Genomic DNA, 12,061 nt, shown 5'->3' with positions numbered 1-12,061 from the left:
CCGGAGAGGACTGAGAGACCTTGGAGATACAAGAGAAGGCACCTGTGATCCGCGCACCGGAGTTTTGCGTGGCATTTTAATGGCCTGAGGCTGATGGAGACAGTAATACTCTCTGATCATATTTAGTTAAAAGTAACCCTGAGCTCTGGGGCAGGAGGCATTTAGTACTGCCTAGTACTTTAGGTCATGATAGCTTGTGTGGAGGCTGTTACTTGTGTCCAGACCTGCTTACGCAGCTCAGCAAAAAGCCTAAGGGGAAATACCATGATTTGCATTAAAGTTATGTAAATATTGAAATACAGCCTCTCCACAATCCATTTTTCAGAATTTATTCCTAGGCACATTCATTACTTACCATATGCCAGTTTTTCCCAGTTAACCCAGGACTTCAAAAGCCTTTCTTCCAGTAGGTAGCAGTAATTACTGGTCCCCTCCCCAGCTGCATCCTTTTCTCCATTTCCTGGCAGATGCTTACTCCCTACCATTCCTCCTTTCATCTCCTATCCACTTTCCCCTTTTGTCTAACTGGAGATGGGTAAGAAGAACTGTTTGGGGTGGATCCCCACCGGAGAAAAGGGTGACTGATCCACTAGACCTGCTCAGCTTCCCAATAGTTATAGGATGCTGAGGGATGGGGAGTGGAGGGAGCAGAAGGATATGCTGCAACCAGCAGTGTGAGGCTGGCCACCTATAGTCAGAGGTTGAGTAGACCTGTGGCTCTTGAGTCATAGGTGTTACAGTCAGAAGGAGCCTTGATGAGCTGTGAAGAAATATAGTCTGGAGACAGCTGTCCCTTTCATACCAGAGACAAGTAAGGATCTGAAAAGCTGGAAAAGAAAGGATCAAAAGCTATGGCTTTTTTCCTCATGTTTGCAGCAGGGAAAATTAATACTTAGGAAACACTCTTTTAGTGCCAGTTATATGTGGAATTGGCAGTATAAACGTTGTAGAAATTGGATGAGACCCTGATAAATTTGTGAGGAAAAGGAGAGCTAATAGATGGTGAACAGCTTGGAGTGCATCCAGATTATGCATATGAATCATCATTGTCTTTAGCAAAGGTTAGAACCGGGTAGGCTGGTGGGTTATACTGTGGTGGTATTAGAAGTGGAAATAGAAAATCTTATCGGTTTAGTAGAATGCCGTTACTTACATCCTTAAGCAAGCAACAACAGAGTAAATTTTATTCATCTGGATTTTTGCTTTAAATAGTTACTTCTTAGAAGAAAAATTAAAAAAGAAAACAAATGTAAAGCCTCTGTGCTGGTTTGAAAGTGGGTTGATTTTCATCATGCAGTTAGAAACCTTTATCCTTTTGTAGCTAGCACAGTCGTTGTTTGGATTTAGTTTGAGAACAAGAAGATAACATCCTGGGACAGAGTTACTGTTTTTAATTGCTCAGGTCTGAGAGCCAAGGACTGCTGTGAATGCCCTGCCCACAGGTGTGAGGCATTGAGGAGGGGGGACAGAGATGGGGCAGAGCTTGACTGACATCCAGACTGATCAATGAGAGTATTCCATCCCATTAGTGTCATGCTTCATATTTAAGGGGAGTCGGGATCTTCTGTTAGGCTCAGGTTTTTCTTGGAACCAGGACAGAGGGAGTTCTGTTGGGGAGTTTCTTTAGTTCAGCCTTTGGCTGTCCTGGTTTTATTGCTAGCTTGCGTTATACCACAACAGCCCCTTACTAATCAATATAAAGGGAAAGGAACAGTCAATGAACTGTGAGACAATGGACTTTTAAAAATATTTACTCAATTTTAAATGTGATTTTAGCACTTAGTCACTTCACCCAAACTACTGTAAGTTGAGGCTCTAGGGTTATCACTTTTTCAAAACTATTAGTGTGCTTGAAATTCTCCACTGTGGTATGTCAGATAAGAGGGACCATAATATTGACAGATCATATTTTGATCTTTAAGTGGCACCAATATGATTGGCAGTTACTTTAAAGTTACGGTCAAGTTTAAAGGGGAATACATCAGGATAACCTAACTGCTCTTTAATGCATGTACAAAATGGCATGTAATAAAGCAATAATACCTCTTCCATCTGTGAATACAAAGCAGTAAACTGCCCCATAGGCATTTATTGCTGTTTATTTACAAGTATAAGCAGCTGAAATAAAAGTTATTGTTATGCTACAGGGATTATTTTTTTTTCCTTCCATGTGTTTCCACGCTATGATTTTTTTGAAATAACCTAAATATGTGTGAATTCTACCTGTGCTTCATTGATTTATTCTCAAAAATAAGTGGGCATATTTTGTGCTCTTACTAAAGGTTCCGTGTGCTATTGTAATTTTTTTTTATTTTGAGGCTATAATGAAGGGTTTTATTTTGAACCAGTTTTTAAAAAAACATACATTTTGTTGTCTTTGATTTTGCTGTGGTGTTTTTGCCTTCATTAGTGAAATGGAAAGCTTTACTTGACAGAGTAATTGTTGGTCTTGGCATGCTGTAGCAGAGATTTGTCAGATGTGCTAAACTTGATGAGCTTAAATATAAACTGTTGGTTTTGTGAAGGTTTGAGTAAATATCTTAGCAGTTCTCTGCTTTTAATTGATTGGGTAAACTCATCTGTAGTGCAATTAAATGACTGTATAGTACATGAGGTGTATCAGGCTTTTGGGAATGGCTAGGAATATACAAGAAGTTAAACAAGCTGTGAATCAGTAAACATGTAGGATGCTGGCCAAGTCATTAGTGCTTTCACAGACTGTCTATCTGACTCTTTTCAGCCAGTCAAAACTTTTCTAACTTCCCAAATTTTAAACTTTTGTTGCAATCACAGCAACATTATTTCCATATTCCAGCTTGGAACAGGAAGCAGGTAGTAGTACCCTATCTCCAGGTTGGCATCAGCCTGGTTTCCTGAACTAGCTGAGCAAAATATTGATTGATTTCAGGGAAGCAAGTAATGTTAGTTCAATTGTTCTTCACTAAAAGCAGTGGATGTGGTTTACCTTGATTCCAGTAAAGCATTTGACACAGTCTCCCACAGCATCCTCACAGCTAAACTGGGGAAGTGTGGTCTGGATGATCGGGTAGTGAGGTGGACTGGGAACTGGCTAAAGGAAAGAAGCCATAGAGTTGTGGTCAATGGGGCAGAGTCTAGTTGCAGACCTGTATCTAGTGGAGTGCCTCAGGGGTCATTTAATGAAATATAGCAATGGCAAGTATAGAGTCTTGCATCTGAGCAGGAACAATCCCAGGTTCCAGTATAAATTGGGGAATGACCTGTTAGAGAGCAGTGTAGGGAAAAGCAGCATGGGGGTCCTGGTGCACAGCAGGATGACCATGAGCCAGCACTGTGCCCTTGTGGCCAGGAAGGCCAATGGCATCCTGGGGTGTATTAGAAGAGGGGTGGTTAGTAGGTAAGGAGAGGTTCTCCTTCCCCTCTACTCTGCCCTGGTGAGACCACATCTGGAATATTGTGTCCAGTTCTGGGCCCCTCAGTTCCAGAAGGACAGGGAACTGCTGGAGAGGGTCCAGCGTAGGGCAACAAAGATGATTAAGGGAGTGGAGCATCTCCTTTATGAGGAAAGGCTGAGGGAGCTGGGGCTCTTAATCTTGGAGGAGACTGAGGGTTGAGCTCATTAATGTTTATAAATATGTAAAGGACGAGTGGCACGAAGATGTAGCCAGGCTCTTCTCAGTGACAACCAATGATAAGACAACGGGCAATGGGTACAAACTGGAACACAGGAGGTTCCACTTAAATATGAGAAGAAACTTCTTCACAGTGAGGGTGACAGACCCTGGAACAGGCTGCCCAGGGAGGTTGTGGAGTCTCCTTCTCTGGAGACATTCAAAACCTGCCTGGACACATTCCTGTGTAACCTCATCTAGGTGTTCCTGCTCCAGAAGGGGGATTGGACTGGATGATCTTTTGAGGTCCCTTCCAATCCCTAACATTCTGTGATTCACTAGCATATAACTGCATCTGCTTAAAGCAAATACATGATACCACTTCTGCAACTGTCTGGAGTGGTTTCGCTTCTACAAAGATGGTAATGTCAATATGTACATGACATACTGGCTAATGATCTTGCCTGCTAAATTTAAAAGCTCTGAGGTGTTGTTGGCCTGGGCAGCAGCTGCCCCTAACCTGTGAGTGCTCGTCCCTGTCCCTTTTCCACTGAGCTGACAGTACTTGCTCATGTATAGTTGCATTGGGAATGGACCTAAAAGTTACCAGCTGCAGAAAACACGCTGTCGGTCAGGCTAGTTCATCGTCAGCCTGACAGCCACCAGTTCAGAAGTAGAAGGGGATAGGGGGAAGTGTGGCTTTGTAGGTTCCCTTAAGTAGCACCTCCTCTAAATGGACTGCAGCTCTAATAAGCTGTATTCCTTTCCTTCTTTTCTGTTCATACCTCTGGGTGACTGGTCTATGCAGAGTAAGAGGCTTTGATTCCTAGCAGCCCAGAGCTTTAAAGAGCAATTTAGAAAGCAGAGGCTGGTAATTTCTGTGCTAGGGATCTTATATTCATTATTCATTGTGAACTTACTCAAAATGATGAACTTTGAACAAATGCACTTTATTGCCCCCAAATGAGCCTCCCTTCCCAGTACAGCACAGACCAAATACCTTATCTTTATTCTGTAGCTAATATATGTGTGAGGATCCAATATTGGCAGCTAATGCAATTCTCTCAGTGGTAGAAGAATGTTGTTATTGTCTTGAAAGGTCTTGAATTCTGCCTTCCCTGAATGTTCAGCATGCTATAAACTGGTGAGGAGCTCAATTTCTCAAGTGTTTCCTTTGCAAACAGATTACCCATAGGAAATCTGGATAGCAGCTTCATCATTTTGCATCTGTCTTTACTCGCTGCCAGAAAGATAGAAGATGTTGCTACTGTCAGATATGGAGAGGTGGTTTTATTAGTCAAACTTTGTGATACATTTGAACAACTAGGACTAGTACCAGTCATGAGAGAAGGATCATAGCCATCATGTTCTCTTCTTCAGATGGCCAGCTTCTCATTTGCTTCTAGGCAGACTAGGTGGGTCTGAAATATTGCTAAGAGGAGGCTGTGCATGTTGTCCCAGGGCTTGGAAGACCCACTCTGTGCTAGATGTTCATGTTAGGAGTGCTGCAGTACTTCAGCAGCGTTTCCTCCTGCCCCCAAATAAATCTGATCTGGTCATGGGCATCGCATACCTAGGAGGCAGTGCAGCGCTGCTTGTAAATTCTGATCTTATATAACTGTGCATAAACTTTACCATATTGCTGTAACATGAATCCCAGCCTTACAAGTGGCTTCTCTTCACTGGAGGCAACATCAGACATAATTCCAAGGTAGTATAGAATTTAGCAGTCTCTTCTCAGGAAATTGCTTGTGAGAATGAAACATAACTCCTGGTGAGCAGCTGTAACTTTTAAGTAGCAGGTTCAGTGCCCCTGTTTTCCCAAGGAGTTCAAGGTTCTTTGACAAATTGGAGAATTGTATCAAAGTAAGCGACCCAGCTGCATTAGCCCCAAACGCTGGATTGTAGACTGTAAAATGGCTCTGAAAGCTGAAGTTACTGAAGAGCTGTAAACTAGGCCTAAGACTGTAAGTAATTTAAAGAAAAGACAGGACTGTTGGTTGTAAGATTTGGAGGGATAGATTGCATAATATTAAAGTTGGAGCAATTTGGGAACACAGTTAAATGTTTTAGCATTTTTTGGTCACCTTAACACATGTGCACAGTGCTTAGCTAAAAGTATTTTAGTGACACTTTTTCAAGCGAAGACTTAGATTGGAAGTGGAATAAGGTAATGTTTGGACAATGCCAAAGTTTATGAATTTTCTTATTTCTCTTGAAAAGTAAACTTTTCTTCCTGTGTTGAAATATAGCATCAATAAAATACAGAGCACTCGTGTACCTGTTGAGACCCATATAGTGAAATCAGAGGATGTTTTAGAAATCTCTTGTTGCCATGTTATGGAAACAGAAAGGGGAGAGGTAGGGAAGCAAATTCTTCATTTGAAACCACAGGAGATTGCAACAATACCACTCTGATTGTGGCTTTGCAGGCAGACATGGCATACCACTGTCATTGAATAGATCGGCAGGGCAATCGGATGATCTGGGTGTTCTTAACACATTTCTTTTGTGTTAAAGGAATCCTCAAATTTGTAATTGTTTTTATAATATGCTAAAAATCATGAGCAGCATTTAATGATCAAGACCAAGAAACCAGTAGTGAGGTATTGTCCTGTCTCTTAAAAGCGCATACAAAACAAAGGTAAACTTCTATCTGGTGCTCCAGCGGTAGCATTGTGAAAAATAAAGAACAGAGATAGATGTGGGAATGTGGGCCTGGGTGGTGGGGGGGAAGGTGCAAGTTAGTGCTAGGACTGGGAGAATGTAGCAAGATGATAGCTTCAAGGACAGTGGACAGAAACTAAAAGTCCATACTACAAAATAAGTTGTTACACGATAACAGAAGCATATTTCAGGTGTGGCTAATCAGGGTCAAAATCACCCAAGACAGAGTTGTTATGTACTAGAACTTAGTGTGGCTGTTCCCATCATTTTACCTTAAAGGTCAAAGTTATATCTCAGCAAATATGTAGATTAAATTGAAGCCTGGTTGTGCAGAAACGTGGGAGGTTTCCTGTTTCTTTTTATTTATTTTATTTATTTATTTATTTATTTATTTATTTTATATCTGGGCAATTTGTGCATCTTTATTTAATTTTTTCTCTTTGGGAAGATCTCATTTTCTATTTATCTTTTTATTGACATCTGAGCAAATTCTAATGTGCTCAAATTCTAATATGCAAATTCTAATGCTGTGTAAGCTGGGAACAGTGGTGCCACAGGCAGTCCTGGGTGCAGCAGTCACAGTGTGCTTACTTTAGTGTACTGGTAGGCTGACAAAGTGGCATCGCTCCTGTGAACTGGGAGCGTCCTGGGGGAAGAAAAGAGGTTTTCTGCGGGAATAACACGCTGCAGGCCAGGGCATAATTTTCATTGTAAATCACAAATGCTGTTTGCTGGGGTTACTGTGATTAGAGGATATGAGTAAGTGATGTTAGACATTCTTATATGTTGAGGATCATTTAGAAGCATATATAGCATAAATAGTGTATGCATCTGTAGACATGAGAGAGAGTTGTGTTGCAGTTGTCTGATGAGTCTGATGCACTTGAACTTTACAGTTTTTTTCTGAGGAGCTGTAGATAAATGCATCCTAGGGTTAAGTTTCTGCCTGTGTTCCTTAAGAATGGAGAATTCAATTTAGAGAGTTGGGGGAATATAACCAGCATGTCCCAGATATTTACTGGACTAGATAGTCTTTAGGACTTAACTGGTTCTTCATCTTCAAATATGGTAGTAATGACCCTTCAGATCCACATGATCTGCAGAGAGGGTTTATTAAGATGCTGTAATAATGTGCTCAGGTTAATATCTGTCTCTAAAGATTTCATCTTGGCACACTGTCCGAATTATAGCTCTGAGAAAGATCTGCTTCACAAGTCCTCAAGCAGTCCTCAGTTCATTCGTGTAACTTGTTTTTTTGAAGGATTGCACCTTCAGGGTTCACTTTTCTATGTGTGAGAAGCGCACAAGGGTACTGAAATAGAAAAAAGATGAAATCACAGGAGATTGAGAAGCTCAGGCTACACTGGTAGGAGCTAGCAACAAGAGAGGGGAAAACCAAAGTGCAAGGGAAAGAAAAGCGAAGGAAAAGAGTTGCAATGAAGGGGTGGAGCAAAACAAGTGTGAGGGCAGCAGTGGGAGGAGGTGCAGGAGGACAGAAAGCATGAGGCCAGCAGGGAGGAGCACTGGAGCTGAGTAACTCCGTCTTTATTCCACTTTGGGAGGGGCAGAAGGGAGTGAGGCTTAGTAGGAGGCAAGAAGGGTGGGGTTTGTCTTGGGTTTTGCCCAAGGTACTTTTTGCCTGCTTTCATAATGATGTAATGTCTTTTACCTGCTTTGTGCTCAGACAAGAGCAAGGGATTAATGAAAGCTTTTGAAATCAGTAAGAGAAACTTCTCTAGAAAAAGTTTTCCTCCACAAAGGAAAGCAGAAACCTGGATGTTTTCAGTGCCTCTAACTTTGGTAGCTGTGGGAAGCTCCTCATATAAATAGTAAGGCAAGAACTGCTTTTTGCTTTTAAATAAATAATTTTATGCTGACAATTGGGCCTCATGGGGACAACAAATTGAATTTAAAAACTACATAGTTGAATCCCATTTTCTTCCCTCTCTATTTTCTCCTTTTAGTCCTCTTTTTCCATAAAAACTGAGTATTGTGGTAGCTATATGCTGGAGATGCTACAAGCATTAAATGCTACAAAGTAGGTTTCAGGCAAGGCAAATGCGTTCAGGATTTGCTGCAAGGGATTTTGAGAAAAGCATTGGTAATGTCTTGTGTCAGTGTTTCACGGCAGGGCGATTCCTTCTCCTGAGTCTTGAAAGAAATGAAGGCTTGTCCATGTGAGGTTTTCCTTCACTTCGTTTCCCTCACTGCCTTTACCTTACCTAACCACGCTTACAGGAGGCGTTGTGCCCAGTGGAAATTCCGCATGTCAAGAAACATCTTAATCCCACATTACCGTGTGGTTCAGGCAGTGATCTTTGTTTTGGATTACCTACTGGTGACCTCCCTCTGATACGGATCAATGCTGATGTCAGAGACTGAACAAGAATGGAAGATTTTGCACCTGGCGATGAGGGAGGCACCTACCGAGCAACTTCTGAGCAACCTTCATGAGAAACCTGTGACATGTTTTAAAATCCCCTGGACAGAGTCTGACTCATAATTATCCGACAGCACACTTGCAGAACAAGCATTTGTCGGAATGATTTATAACACTGTGCCAAAGCTGGGGTTTGTATATGATCCTTTGTTGATGGAAACGCCCAAAATCTGCCTGAGCTGAGAGCATTTGCTGTATCTGCTGGGGGCCCATTTGCTCTATCCGTTGTTTGCTTTGGGGGCAGGGGGAGACCAAACAGGTTTTCATTTTTGTACTAATTTGTGTTGGCTGAGACTCATCCTGGTTATGGAACAAAATGAGGTTTGTAGCTATTCTCTAATGTGAAAGGCAACTGCATTAAATTAAAAACAAGTCTTTATATAATACTTATAAAGTTTAAAAAAAAATTATTTGTAAAAAAATGTGTTTTAAAATAGATTTTTAATAGTTATGCAGACTTTTTTCTTTTTCTCTCGTGTTTGAACTTCTTCAGTGCGGTCTATTTTGTGAGACACAAAGAAACAAGACAAAGATTTGCCATGAAGAAAATTAATAAGCAGAATCTCATCCTCCGAAACCAGATCCAACAGGCGTTCGTTGAGCGTGATATCCTGACATTTGCAGAAAATCCGTTTGTTGTCAGCATGTATTGCTCCTTTGAAACAAAACGTCATTTATGTATGGTCATGGAATATGTAGAAGGTAAAATGTTTGTTCTGTTTTACAGAGGAAGAAGAGAGTTTTCTTATACTAAGGAAGAAAAATAACCCATATGGTATTTGCATTAGAAAGGCCCCTCATGTGTCGTCTGTACTCTGGCAGTACAGATTTAGTATCTAAATCCAGCAATAAGGTGGCTTTTTTCCCAGTCATTATCTCGCAGTGAGAGGTTGTAAAAACTCTTGTGCTTCAGCTATAATAGGAAACAACTGCTTTTTGAATAAGTTCCTCATAGACTCTGATTGTAAGTGTCCTAACATTCAAATTTCATGTGGAAATGCTGTTTGCTTTTCTGGGGTTCAAATTTTTCATTAGCGAATGTTGAAATATTGGGATATTTGTAATCATTATTTTTACAGAGGAAGAGGGAAAAGGAATTAGTTTGAAAAGGCACTAAGGCACTGATGCTGAAGGACAGCAAGGGACTGTAGTTGTGTGGGCTTTTTTTTTCCCCTTGTACCCCATTACCCCCTCCCCCGCCCCCCTTTGTGGTTTTTTGTTTGTTCTGTTTTGTTTTGTTTTGTTTTTTGGTAGAGTGGGTGGGTTGCTTGGTTTGTGGCTTTTTTTTTGGAAAGTGGTAGCACAGACTTCCAGCTGAACCAGCTTGCTCCCAGCTTCACACTGTGTTTCCAGTACAGCAGTTGTTACGTGTTCAGTTGAATCATCAGACTGGAAAATAAACTTTTATGACTACCATTTGTCTCTTTCGGCAGCATATATGGGTTATACAGATACACCTCAGAATTCATAGTGTCATCTGGAACATTTATCCTGTTTCCACAGGTGGAGACTGTGCTACTTTGATGAAGAATATGGGTCCATTACCTGTAGACATGGCAAGGATGTACTTTGCGGAGACTGTTCTGGCTTTGGAGTACCTTCATAATTATGGAATTGTACACAGAGATTTGAAACCAGACAAGTATGTGTATAGAATGTAACCAAAAGAGGACTTTGAAATTGTTAGATAAAATGTGAAAAGTGTAACCTTTCTTTGAATGTTTTTGAAATGTTTGCTTGTTTGTTTTATCATGAATGTTGTGTAGGTTCACAATTTCTGCTCAAAATTTGAATTTTCATTACCTGCAGTTACAGAAGATGTTTTGTTTCCAAAAAAGCTCTTTAAAATTTTCTGTCTTTAAGATGGAACGAGGCTATTGGAGTAACTAAAAAAAAATGTACTTACCCTTCTGGCTAGTATGGAGGAAAATGCATTTTGGTCATTAAGGAAAAGATCTTTCAAAGTATGCGTAAAACACTCTTTAAGTATCATCAACTCAGAGTTATGTGAATGTACGAAGACAAGATTGAACAGATGGGGAAATCTTTCCTGTTACATGTTTTTGTTTGGGTTGTTTTTTGTTTGTTTTTTTTACAATGTCTAGAAATACAGTATCGCTCCTATACATTGCAGCAAGTAGCTGCAGTAACAGGTATAGCTGTTGCAGCTCGATTAGTCTTCTACCCCTTTCACACTTAAAAAACTACATATATATATATATATATGTATGTATTTAGATATCGATATATATCTATATAGATATATAGATATATAGATATATAGATATATAGATATATAGATATATATAAAAGAGAACTGGAGTTATGTCTTTTGAATGGCAGTACCTTTATAACATGGTGCCTCAGGCCAATGTAATGTTAGCTACTAACTTAATACCCGGATTTTTTAAAAAGATTTTTTAAAAGCTTGTTATGGACAGAAAATGCTCACCTTCACTTCAACATTTATCTATGTCTTTCAGATGATGACTGTTTCTTTTTCTTCAAAACATCTAGCATTCAGCTCTCAACACCAGTATGGTTCTATAAGATATTGTGCAATTGCATTTAAAAAGTTTGTTTACATCTGATAATAATAGTAACAAATCTAAGACTGTCAGATTTTTAACCTGTTTATTTTGTACCTGGTTAGATTACTTTCAAAGCTGTCCTTTTATTTTTGCAGTGCTAATGAAACATTTTCCTTCAAGTATAGTAATAAGCACATGATGTTGAATTATACCATGGTAACTTCAGGTCTTTCTAATTTTCAGTTTATTGGTAACATCCATGGGCCATATAAAGCTTACAGACTTCGGCCTGTCAAAGGTCGGACTAATGAGTTTGACTACCAATCTGTATGAGGGTCACATTGAGAAGGATGCCAGAGAATTCCTTGACAAACAAGTAAGACACAGCCTTTTTCACTTTTACCTTGACTGTTCAAACAAAGTGATGTTTTGCCAGCAGAATGTACCATAATGCTGTGTAATCCGTTGTTATTTCTGCATTGGTGTTCCAATTGTGTGTGTCAATTACTTTTACTTATGCCCTGCAGATCATTCTAGGCTTTTTTCTTTGCACATTAGGACCTATTAGTAAGACAAACAACCTAATTGCATGCAAGTGAATCTGTGAGAGAGACAAATGGAAAACAGTTTTTCTAAGGAATTCAGAAGTCTCAGCAGAGTACTTGTGGAGCTCATGATGCATTGTACAACCAAGGGTGCTAAAATCCTTGCTATGGCCCATTTCCCTTTAAGCATGCCTCATTACCATTACTCACAATCTGTTCACTGTAAGAGTTACTTAAGATAAAACCATCACAACTTTCATGTAAAGATAAGGATATGTTTAAGTTAAA

The 12,061-nt window shown here is 40.0% G+C and overlaps 1 protein-coding gene across 24 annotated transcripts in view; it reads left to right on the top strand.

Moving 5' to 3' along the window:
- Positions 1–12,061, top strand: part of MAST4 (microtubule associated serine/threonine kinase family member 4) — a 308,536-nt gene that overhangs the window by 267,731 nt on the left and 28,744 nt on the right. For all 24 annotated transcript variants that reach the window (XM_065047432.1, XM_065047429.1, XM_065047428.1 and 21 more), the window contains 3 exons: positions 9,191–9,399; positions 10,201–10,339; positions 11,472–11,604. In XM_065047432.1, coding sequence (XP_064903504.1) covers positions 9,191–9,399; positions 10,201–10,339; positions 11,472–11,604 — 481 coding nt within the window. The remainder of the gene's footprint in view (positions 1–9,190; positions 9,400–10,200; positions 10,340–11,471; positions 11,605–12,061) is intronic.

Source organism: Columba livia, chromosome Z (assembly GCF_036013475.1).
Source record: "Columba livia isolate bColLiv1 breed racing homer chromosome Z, bColLiv1.pat.W.v2, whole genome shotgun sequence".
Lineage (NCBI taxonomy): Eukaryota > Metazoa > Chordata > Aves > Columbiformes > Columbidae > Columba > Columba livia.
Note: the sequence above shows the minus strand (reverse complement) of the source record. Positions and strands in the feature narration are given on the sequence as shown.